Genomic DNA, 12,808 nt, shown 5'->3' with positions numbered 1-12,808 from the left:
GACTTGCATCATTACTCTGGACGGTTCTCACTTAGAATATGTGGACAACTACAAATACTTAGGTGTCTGGTTAGACTGTAAACTCTCCTTCCAGACTCACATTAAGCATCTCCAATCCAAAAGGAAATCGAGAGTCGGCTTCCTATTTCGCAACAAAGGCTCCTTCAGTCATGCTGCCAAACATACCCTCGTAAAACTGACTATCGTACCGATCCTTGATTTCGGCGATGCCATTTACAAAATAGCCCCTAACACTCTACTCAACAAACTGGATGTAGTCTATCACAGTATACAGAGCCCCATATACTACCCATCACTGCGACCTGTATGCTCTCGTTGGCTGGTCCTAACTACATTTTTATCACCAAATCCACTGGCTCCAGGTCATCTATAAGTCTTTGCTAGGTAAAGCCCCGCTTTATCTCAGCTCACTGGTCAAATCAAATCAAATCCATTTTTATTTGTAACATACACATGGTTAGCAGATGTTAATGCGAGTCTAGCGAAATGCTTGTGCTTCTAGTTCCGACAATGCAGCAATAACCAATGAGTAATCTAACCTAACAATTCCAAAACTACTACTAAAACTTTACACACAAGTGTAAAGGGATAAAGAATATGTACATAAAGATATTGTAACGGTTCTCTTTAGGTGAAGTAGAGTCAGACCAAAATGCGGCGTGGCTATTGCGATCCATGTTTAATGAAACAAAGTAAACACGAATCAAATACAAAAACAATAAATGTACCACGAAAACCGAAACAGCCTAATACTGGTGCAAAGTAACACAGAGACAGTAACAAGGACAATCACCCACAAAACCCAACACCAAACAGGCTACCTAAATATGGTTCCCAATCAGAGACAATGACGAACACCTGCCTCTGATTGAGAACCATATCAGGCCAAACATAGAACTAGACAAACTAGACATGTAACATAGAATGCCCACTCAGCTCACACCCTGACCAACCAAAACATAGAAACATACAAAGCAAACTATGGTCAGGGTGTGACAGTACCCCCCCCTCCCCCACCTTCACCGTAGTCTTAGTCCCCCACCTTGTCCTCTTCCGTGGCCTCCTAGCCACGGCGACCCTATTTAATGACCCCACTGGACTGAGGGGCAGCTCGGGACGTGTTCAAACATGGCGTGCTCACTCAAACCTGACAACATCCAGATCTGACCCAGCTCGTTACATGCCTAGGAGAAAAAAAGACGACCCAACATATATCATCTGATCCTCACCAACTCAATAATGAATGTTTTACAGTCAGGATATGTTAGTAACTAAAGTTTTATTTTAAGTGCATTTCACATGGGTCACAAGTACACAACATCATTAATAGGGAATAAAATCATGTAAGGCAAATGTGGAAAGAGGAATGTGGAACTGACTGTGTTGATGGCTCGTACTGATAGTTCTGCTCTTAGAGATTCAGTTGACTCAAACTTCACTTAGAGCAGCAAAAGTATTTACTAGCAAGCTAGCTTGTTAACTTACAACGAACCTTATGTCCTTAATAGAAAACATTATGATTGAGGCAAAGCAAACACAACATATCACTGAGTACCATTCTTCATATTTTCAAGCATTGTGGTGGCTGCATAAACTTTATGGGTATGCTTGTCATCGACAAGGACTGGGAGTTTTGTGTGATCAAAATGAACGGAAACGAGCTAAGCATGGGCAAAATCAGGAAACCAGGAAAACCTGGTTAAGTCTGTTTTTCAACAGACACTGGGAGACAAATTCACCTTTCAGCAGGAAAATAACCTAAAACACACGGCCAAATATACACTGGAGTTGATCAATAACCAATTTGACAGAGCTTGAAGAATTCTGAAAAGAATAATGGGCAAATATTGCACAATCGAGGAGTAGAAAGATCTTAGAGACTCACAGCTGTAATCACTGCCAAAGGTGCTTCTACAAACTATTGACTCTGTCATGTATCAGTATGCAGAGGTGAGTACAGAGTCAGGCGCAGGACACAGAACTGAGTAAAATACCGTGCTTTACTCGGAAAGTAATCAACCATAAATTCCACGCAGGGAAAACACACCATAACACAGAGGACTGAAAACACTAGACAAGGAACAATCACGCACAAAACATCATGGGAACCAGAGGGTTAAATAGGGAAATAATTATAACGTAATGGGTACCAGGTGTGTACAATCATAGATCGGTGGCAGCTAGAAAGCCAGTGATGACGACCGCCGAACGCCACCTGAACAAGGAGAGGCACCAACTTCGGCGGAAGTGACAAACTCAGGGGTGTGAATACTTACAGTACCTGTCAAAAGTTTGGACACACCAACTCATTCAGGGGTTTTTCTTTAATTTGACTATTTTCTACATTGTAGAATAATAGTGAAGACATCAAGACTATGAAATAACACATATGGAATCATGTACAGTAGTATCCAAACAATTGTTAAACAAATTAAATATATTTTAGATTCTTCAAAGTAGCCACCCTTTGCCTTGACAGCTTTGCACAATCTTGGCATTCTCTGAACCAGCTTCACCTGGGATGTTTTTCCAAAATGCTTGAAGGAGTACCCATATATGCTGAACACTTGTTGGCTGCTTTTCATTCACTCTGCAGTCCAACTAATCCCAAACCATCTCAATTGGGTTGAGATAAGGTCATTGTGGAGGCCAGGTCGTCTGATACAGCATTCCATCCCTCTCCTTCTTGGTCAAATAGCCCTTATAGAGCCTGGAGGTGTGTTGGGTCATTGTGCTGTTAAAAAACAAACAATAGTCCCACTAAGCACAAATCAGATGGGATGGCGTACCGCCTCAGAATGCTGTGGTAGCCATGCTGGTTAAGTGTGACTTGACTTCTAAATAAATCACTGACAGTGTCACCAGCAAAGAACCCCCACACCATCACACCTCCTCCTCCATGCTTCATGGTGGGAACCACACATGCGGATATCATCCGTTCACCTACTCTGCGTCTCAAAAAGACACGCAATTTTGCAGGAGCGATCAGCAAATAAGCAAAACAAGTTCATTTGAATATAGCAAGTTCTTCATTTGGTGCATTAATGTCCTGTTTCCAGTTAGTCAAAAGTATTGATTAAATACTACATGTAACAAATGAGTCCTAAAATGAGTTTTTCTAGTTAATATTAGCTTACTACACATACACCTAGTATTACCTTCTTAGCTACGGGATATATATCTCTCTGGCATCCTACGTAATTTATGAAGCAGCATAAGACATTTTTGGGCTCACGTTGTTGTGATGTGCTTGAACAGGAAAGTGGCGCGGCGGTACTTCGTGGGCAAATTTTGTCATCAAAGAGAAAGATGCTGGATTTACAATTCCGAGTTGTATGACCGTTCAAAACGTATTTTTCCAGTTTGGGCTGTTTATTCCCGACTTCCCAGTTGCAATGCTTGCAGTTAGCCACTGTCACCGATTCCTTACAAAACACTCATTGTTGATTTTGCGATCTACCAAAATTGTTGTGGAATGTTTACGTCCAGTGGCCAATGAGCACCAATAAGTTTTATCTATATTTTCTCTTCATTATTTCTCTTCATACGACAAGGAATAAAAAGGATTTGCCAGTAGACTTGATTCATGATGATGACTGCTGGCTAAGATTGTGAAAGTAAGATGTTGACATGATGAGTCCAATCAAAGCTACTGTACATATAACGTGATTTGATGTAATTTCTGTGGCCAATGACCCTGAGCCTTCTTGGAAGGGCACTTCTAATTTAACTCTATGGCAGAACCCAAAGGGCTATCTACCCTTTCTAAGGACTTAAGCTTGGCGATTACGTAAGGTCCCCATGAGTGACAGAACACTGAGCCAATCACGGCGCAATGCTCCTATTGTCTGCTTAGCATGCCCCACCACCACAGAAAGCAACTGAGCTAGGCCTGGAACACCTGCATTTTGGAGCTGCCTTACTCAAGAAAATAAAAAAAGATGCTTGTATGCGGCTTGATTAATTAAATTATATATATATTTTTTACATTGTTCGCAAACTGATATGTGACACGTATTTATGGCAAAATAACATGCAAAAAAAGGCTAATTTTCTTCTTGCTCTGCCCGACCTACCGTGAATGGAGAGTCGCCACTGTGCCTCCTCCCACCTCCTCTCCATTTTCATTGTGTGCCTGATGCGACCAATCATAATCCGTTCTGCTCTGAGAACATGTTTGAGTAAGTGAAACTCCCATGAGTGTTATGCTCATATAATGTATGGTACAGTATGTGTGTTGGCCTGATACAATCTGCAAAGGTGTTTCTTTTAAACTTTTTAGAGGACAGCAATGGACCCTAAATTATGATAGTGTCCTGAAATGCATTGACATCTAGATTTAATCCACAGCCAAATGTATCATGTAGCGTCAGTGTCATAGGTCTACAGAACATGAACTTTAAACCTGTCTTAGAGTACAGAGAACAATTTTATCTTGTGGTCCTGGGAGTATACAATGGAGCTAAAATACCTTTATAATAGCTGTTGAAGCAAATCTTATTTTCCCTGATGTCACTTATGTAACTGTACCAATCTGTTTTCAATTTACTCAAATGAGATTATTTTCACTTTTAATTGGGCTACCCAAAGATATTTAAATGAAATAATGCCACCTGGTGGCAATGAATGGAACAATGGGAAAAACACATTCTTGAAATAATATTCAATTGGCCATATGATAGAGCCATATGATAGAGCCATATAGAGTTATAAGGTAACATGAGTAAATTACATCAGTTATCATTCAGCTGATGCAATCCTGTCAAAAGGGACATATTACAGTATGCGACCATTAAGTATATTTGCATACATATACAGTTGAAGTCAGAATTTTGCATACACTTAGGTTGGAGTCATTAAAACTCGTTTTTCAACCACTCCACACATTTCTTGTAAACAAACTATAGTTTTGGCAAGTCGGTTAAGACATCTACTTTCTATATGAACTAATTTTTCCAACAATTGTTTAAAGATACATTATTTAACGTATAATTTACTGTATCACAATTCCAGTGGGTCAGAAGTTTACATACACTAAGTTGACTGTGCCTTTAAACAGCCTGGAAAGTTCCAAAGATGCATGTCATGGTTTTAGAAGCTTCTGATAGGCTAATTGACATCATTTGAGGCAATTGGAGGTGTACCTGTAGATGTATTTTAAGGCATACCTTCAAACTCAGTGCCTCTTTGCTTGACATCATGGGAAAATCTAAATAAATCAGCCAAGACCTCGAAAATGGTTGACCTCCAGAAGTCTGGTTCATCCTTGGGAACAATCTCCAAACGCCTGAAGGTACCACGTTCATCTGTACAAACAGTAGTACGCAAGTATAAACACCATGGGACCACACAGCCGCCACACCGCTCTGTCTCCTAGAGATTAACATACTTTGGTGGAAAAAGTGCAAATCAATCCCAGAACAGCACAGGACCTTGTGGAAATTCTGGAGGAAACAGGTACAAAAGTATCTATATCCACAGTAAACAAGTCCTATATCGACATAAACTGAAAGGCCTCTCAGCAAGGAAGAAGTCACTGCTCCAAAACCGCCATAAAAAAAGCCAGACTATAGTTTGCAACTGCACATGGGGACAAATATTGTACTTTTGGGAGAAATGTCCTCTGGTCTGATAAAACAAAAATAGAGCTGTTTGGCCATAGCAACCATCTCTGTATGTTTGGAGGAAAAGGGGAGGCTTGCCAGCCAAAGAACACCATCCCAACCGTGAAGCACGGGGGTGGCAGCATCATGTTGTGGGGGTGCTTTGCTGCAGGAGGGACTGGTGCACTTCACAAAATAGATGGCATCATGAGGGAGGAAAATTATGTGGATATATTGAAGATATATGGATGGGTCTTCCAAATAGACAAGGTTATATTTATTTATTTAACTAGGCAAGTCAGTTAAGACCAAATTCTTATTTTTAATGACTGCCTAGGAACAGTGTGTTAACTGCCTGTTCAGGGGCAGAACGACATTGTACATTGTCAGCTCGGGGATTTGAACTTGCAACCTTCCAGTAACTAGTCCAACGCTCTAACCACTAGGGTACCCTGCTGCCCCAATGACCCCACGCATACTTCCAAAGTTGTGGCAAGGACAACAAAGTCAAGGTATTGGAGTGGCCATCACAAAGCCCTGACCTCAATCCCATAGAACATTTGTGGGCAGAACTGAAAAAGCGTGTGCGAGCAAGGAGGCCTACAAACCTTACACCAGCTCTGTCAGGAGGAATGGGCCAAAATTCACCCAACTTATTGTGGGAAGCTTGTGGAAGGCTACCCGAAATGTTTGACCCAAGTTAAACAATTTAAAGGCAATGCTACCAAATACTAATTGAGTGCATGTACATTTCTAACCCACTGGGAATGTGATGAAAGAAATAAAAGCTGAAATAAATAATTCTCTACTATTATTCTGACATTTCACATTCTTAAAATAAGGTGGTAATTTTAACTGACCTAAGAAAGGGAATTTTTACTAGGATTAAATGTCAGGAATGATGAAAAACTGAGTTTAAATGTATTTGGCTAAGGTATATGTAAACTTCCGACTTCAACTGTATATATAGATGAGGCTTGAACCCCCATCATCAGTTGTATGGGTGGTCCAGGGGTATGGGTGGTCCGTTACCGCTTCACCAGATTCCGGAACTATCTGGCCTTCTCAGTTAGTTCATATCCTGGACCTTCTCATCTACTGAGGTGGACACCACCTTCCCATCCACCATCTCCTCCACGATCACCCTCACCCGCTTCTGCATGTGTGGATGATACTCTGTGGAAAGAGCCACCAAAAAGGAATGCATTCTTTCATTTGATTAATTATTCTCCTGCTTGCTCACCTTCCACCACTTCCTGGACTTGTTGTATTTCCTGGATCTTCTCGACCACGATCACCTTCCTGACCTCCTGTCTGGTGTCCAAATGCCTACTGGTAGACATACAGGGGAAGAATACTTACGGTCAGCTAAACTCACCAACACACATCTTGATCTACTAGTTTGCAATCAGTGGTGTAAAATACTCATGTAAAAATACTTTAAAGTAATACTGAAGTATATTTTGGGGGTGTCTGCACTTTCCCTTACTTTAATATTTATATTTCTGACTACTTTTGCTTCCCTACATTCCTTTAAGAAAATATTGTACTTTACCTTGACACCCAAAAGTACTCGTTACATTTTGAATGCTTAGCAGTTATCAACCAAACATTCCTGGTAATCCCTACTGCCTCTGATCTGACGGACTCACTAAACCAACATGTTTTGTTTGTAAATGATGTCTGAGTGCCCCTAGCTTTCTGTAAATTAAAAAAACAAGAAAATGGTGCCATCTGGTTAATACAAGGAATTTGAAATGATTTACATTTTTACCATTGATACTTAAGTATATTTTAAACCAAATACTTTTAGACTTTTACTCAATTAGAATTTTACTGGAAGACTCTTACTTTTATTTGAGTCATTTTCTATTAAGTTATCTTTACTTTTTATGAAGTGTGACAGTTGAGTACGTTTTCCACCTCTGTTTGCAATGAGGTGCCAATAAACAGCTGTCATCCCCCCATCCCTTCTCCCTCCTTCTTTCCTGCCCCTCCATTATCACCACTCACCTGAGTCCCTCTCCATCCAGCAGCCTCCTGTACTCAGCGATCTCCATCTCCAGCCTCATCTTGATGTCCAGGAGGATCTGGTACTCAGAGGCCTGCTGCTGGATGCTGACGTTGAGCTGCTGCAGCTCCTCCTCCATGCTGTTGATACAATTTTTATTTTATTTTATTTCACCTTTATTTAACCAGGTAGGCTAGTTGAGAACAAGTTCTCATTTGCAACTGCGACCTGGCCAAAATAAAGCATAGCAGTGTGAACAGACAACACAGAGTTACACATGGAGTAAACAATTAACAAGTCAATAACACAGTAGGAAAAAAATGGGCAGTCTATATACAATGTGTGCAAAAGGTATGAGGAGGTAGGCGAATAATACAATTTTGCAGATTAACACTGGAGTGATAAATGATCAGATGGTCATGTACAGGTAGAGATATTGGTGTGCAAAAGAGCAGAAAAGTAAATAAATAAAAAACAGTATAAAAACAGTATGGGGATGAGGTAGGTGAAATGGATGGGCTATTTACCAATAGACTATGTACAGCTGCAGCGATCGGTTAGCTGCTCGGAGAGCTGATGTTTGAAGTTGGTGAGGGAGATAAAAGTCTCCAACTTCAGCGATTTTTGCAGTTTGTTCCAGTCACAGGCAGCAGAGTACTGGAACGAAAGGCGGCCAAATGAGGTGTTGGCTTTAGGGATGATCAGTGAGATGCACCTGCTGGAGCGCGTGCTGCGGATGGGTGTTGCCATCGTGACCAGTGAACTGAGATAAGGCGGAGCTTTACCTAGCATGGACTTGTAGATGACCTGGAGCCAGTGGGTCTGGCGACGAATATGTAGTGAGGGCCAGCCGACTAGAGCATACAAGTCGCAGTGGTGGGTGGTATAAGGTGCTTTAGTGACAAAACGGATGGCACTGTGATAGACTGCATCCAGTTTGCTGAGTAGATTGTTGGAAGCCATTTTGTAGATGACATCGCCGAAGTCGAGGATCGGTAGGATAGTCAGTTTTACTAGGGTAAGCTTGGCGGCATGAGTGAAGGAGGCTTTGTTGCGGAATAGAAAGCCGACTCTTGATTTGATTTTTGATTGGAGATGTTTGATGTGAGTCTGGAAGGAGAGTTTGCAGTCTAGCCAGACACCTAGGTACGTATAGGTGTCCACATATTCAAGGTCGGAACCATCCAGGGTGGTGATGCTAGTCGGGCATGCGGGTGCAGGCAGCGATCGGTTGAAAAGCATGCATTTGGTTTTACTCGCGTTTAAGAGCAGTTGGAGGCCACGGAAGGAGTGCTGTATGGCATTGAAGCTCGTTTGGAGGTTAGATAGCACAGTATCCAATGACGGGTCAAAAGTATATAGAATGGTGTCGTCTGTGTAGAGGTGGATCAGGGAATCGCCCGCAGCAAGAGCAACATCATTGATATATACCAGTGGTTCTTAACCTTGTTGGAGGTACTGAACCCCACCAGTTTCATATGCGCATTCACCGAACCCTTCTTAACTGGAAAAATAAAATATGATTTTTTTCAAATTCAAAACATAGGTATATATTTTACTGGTGCACAAAATGAACCGTGCATCAACATCACTGTGTTCAAAGAACAAAATCATCAAAACATGATTTTCACACAAAAACAAAAACATAATATTTACTGCAAATCAGTGTGACTTCTGCTTTTCAGAGACCAGTAATAAAGTCTGTTCCTTTTCTTTGTTTTAATGTCCAGCATCCTCGAAGAGGATTGCTCGCAAACATATGTTGTAACTGTGTGAAAATCTCCAGAGCTTTCTTAGCAATAAAAGGGTACGTTACCATTTGTTGACACCAAAACGTTGAAAGCATTGTTGTTCTGAAGAGTTGCTGTTGAACCTGGCTCTACTGAATGTCAATGATTTCCTCGAGGTATTCATCATTGACATCTGTTGTCTCAACACTAAATGTGAACGGCTGTCTCACCCATGCTGGATATGACTCTCTTGTAGGGAAGTATCCCTCGAGAGACTTTGCAAGCTCATCTAAGTGCGTGGCAATTGCTTGTTTCAGTTCCGCGGGTACAGAAATGTCTCCGATTCCAGATACATCTACGATCTTACTTACACAGTTGTCCAGCAGGGGAAAAGTTTGCGAAGTTATCATTCTCTGTTCGTCGTTTCCATAACGGTAGCTTTTTTTTTTAAAAGCCTTCAGGTTTTCCTCCGCTTCGATCATGTTGACACCACCGCCCTGCATCTTTTGATTGAGATGATTGAGAGCTGCGAAGATATCAGCCATGTACGCTAAAATGAGAATGAACTCAGAATTTTTTAAGCAAAATGCATGACAATGTTGGTGCTCTTGCAAAAACAGGGCTAATTCCACACGCATGGCAAAAATTTCGATTCAGCACCTGTCCCCGGGATAACCATCAAACGTTAGAATAGTACAGAAGTACATCGAATTCAAAGCCCATTTCTTTACACAGCTCACTGAAGATGTGGTGCCTCAGAGCACTAGTTCGCACATAGTTCACGCATTCCACTACAATTTTTAATACTTCTGCCAGTTTTGGAGGCAAGGTTTTTGTTGCCAACGCGTGCCTGTTTAGAATACAATGCGTAACAATGATGTGTGGTGCATCGGCTTTCACTAGAGCACCAAAACCAGATTTTCTTCCCAGCATGACTGGAGCTCCGTCCGAACAAACTGCAGAAACCATATTCCACGAAAGATTTGTCTTTGAAGAAGTCATCCACAAGTTTCTTCACATCGGCTGCCTTAGTTGTTGTTGTAAGAGGCTTACAAAATAAAAAATATTTCATCACGCCGTCTTTCACATAGAGCACGAATACAGCAAGCTGGCTTAGATTGGAAACGTCTGTGGTCTCGTCGAGTTGAAGGCTGAATTTTGCCGGGCTTGAAATCAGATCTGCAACTACTTGTGTCTTTGTCTTTGCTCATGTCCTCTATTCTATCGCTGATGGTGTCATTTGAAAGAGGAATTTGGGATAACTTAACTTCAGCCTCTTTTCCCAGCATGATATTTGCCATCTTCAACACAGCTGGTGAGTGTTTCACCAATGGTGTGCGGTTTCCCCTGCTTTGCGATCAGGTAAGCAACTTCGTAAGATGCTGTGAGGATCGGTTTTGTTGATGGGTACAAAGCCGAGAACAGGCAGAGTAGCCTTTTCATCGAATCTGGCTCTCTTCACCTTGAATTCAGCGAGCGTTGTGTTCTTGTATTTTCCATCTCCATGCAGCTTAAGGAAGTGTTCTCTTAGTTTTGCCGGTGCTAGACTAGATTTGCTCAACTTGGCAATGCAAATCATACAGTTAGGACGCTGACTCCCATCACGTTCCGTTATACATGTGAATCCATATTGTACATATACCTCCGACCACTTTCTTTTTTTGCTCGACATAGTAAGTATGAAGGGATTAAAATATTAAGAAAGAAATCACGACAGTCACAAGTCGACGACTGAGCGCACCAAATTCCCTGCAGCACAGATAGGCCAAGCGATGTAGCGTGATCACCTGCAGCCAATGATGGCCAAGAGGGGCGAGTCATCACGAATCATATGAGTCGGATGTGTGTCTTGACCTCCGCCGAACCCCTGAGACTGACTCACCGAACCCCTGGGGTTCGATCGAACCCAGGTTAAGAACCACTGATATATACAGAGAAAAGAGTCGGCCCGAGAATTGAACCCTGTGGCACCCCCACAGAGACTGCCAGAGGACTGGACAGCATGCCCTCCGATTTGACACACTGAACTCTGTCTGCAAAGTAATTGGTGAACCAGGCAAGGCAGTCATCCGAAAAACCGAGGCTATTGAGTCTGCCGATAAGAATATGGTGATTGACAGAGTCGAAAGCCTTGGCGAGGTCGATGAAGACGGCTGCACAGTACTGTCTTTTATCGATGGCGGTTATGATATCGTTTAGTACCTTGAGTGTAGCTGAGGTGCACCCGTGACCGGCTCGGAAACCAGATTGCACAGCGGAGAAGGTACGGTGGGATTCGAGATGGTCAGTGACCTGTTTGTTGACTTGGCTTTCGAAGACCTTAGATAGACAGGGCAGGATGGATATAGGTCTATAACAGTTTGGGTCCAGGGTGTCTCCCCCTTTGAAGAGGGGGATGACTGTGGCAGCTTTCAATCCTTGGGGATCTCAGACGATATGAAAGAGAGGTTGAACAGGCTGGTAATAGGGGTTGCGACAATGGCGGCAGATAGTTTCAGAAATAGAGGGTCCAGATTGTCAAGCCCAGCTGATTTGTACGGGTCCAGGTTTTGCAGCACTTTCAGAACATCTGCTATCTGGATTTGGGTAAAGGAGAACCTGGAGAGGCTTGGGCGAGGAGCTGCGGGGGGGCAGAGCTGTTGGCCGAGGTTGGAGTAGCCAGGCGGAAGGCATGGCCAGCCGTTGACAAGTTCTTATTGAAGTTTTCGATAATCATGGATTTATCGGTGGAGACCGTGTTACCTAGCCTCAGTGCAGTGGGCAGCTGGGAGGAGGTGCTCTTGTTCTCCATGGACTTCACAGTGTCCCAGAACTTTTTGGAGTTGGAGCTACAGGATGCAAACTTCTGCCTGAAGAAGCTGGCCTTAGCTTTCCTGACTGACTGCGTGTATTGGTTCCTGACTTCCCTGAACAGTTGCATATCACAGGGGCTATTCGATGCTATTGCAGTCCGCCACAGGATGTTTTTGTGCTGGTCGAGTGCAGTCAGGTCTGGAGTGAACCAAGGGCTGTATCTGTTCTTGGTTCTGCATTTTTTGAACGGAGCATGCTTATCTAAAATGGTGAGGAAGTTACTTTTAAAGAATGACCAGGCATCCTCAACTGACGGGATGAGGTCAATGTCCTTCCAGGATACCCGGGCCAGGTCGATTAGAAAGGCCTGCTCACAGAAGTGTTTTAGGGAGCGTTTGACAGTGATGAGGGGTGGTCGTTTGACTGCGGCTCCGTGGCGGATACAGGCAATGAGGCAGTGGTCGCTGAGATCCTGGTTGAAGACAGCGGAGGTGTATTTGGAGGGCCAGTTGGTCAGGATGACGTCTATGAGGGTGCCCTTGTTTACAGAGTTAGGGTTGTACCTGGTGGGTTCCTTGATGATTTGAGTGAGATTGAGGGCATCTAGCTTAGATTGTAGGACTGCCGGGGTGTTAAGCATATCCCAGTTT

The 12,808-nt window shown here is 42.7% G+C and overlaps 1 protein-coding gene across 1 annotated transcript in view; it reads right to left on the bottom strand.

Moving 5' to 3' along the window:
• Positions 1–7,633: 7,633 nt before the first annotated feature.
• Positions 7,634–12,808, bottom strand: part of LOC124003230 (keratin, type I cytoskeletal 13-like) — a 10,422-nt gene continuing 5,247 nt past the window's right edge. Inside the window, exon 8 of the mRNA XM_046311320.1 lies at positions 7,634–7,787. Within this exon, the coding sequence (XP_046167276.1) occupies positions 7,634–7,787 (154 nt within the window). The remainder of the gene's footprint in view (positions 7,788–12,808) is intronic.

The sequence above is a fragment of the Oncorhynchus gorbuscha genome, linkage group LG18, assembly GCF_021184085.1.
Source record: "Oncorhynchus gorbuscha isolate QuinsamMale2020 ecotype Even-year linkage group LG18, OgorEven_v1.0, whole genome shotgun sequence".
Lineage (NCBI taxonomy): Eukaryota > Metazoa > Chordata > Actinopteri > Salmoniformes > Salmonidae > Oncorhynchus > Oncorhynchus gorbuscha.
Note: the sequence above shows the minus strand (reverse complement) of the source record. Positions and strands in the feature narration are given on the sequence as shown.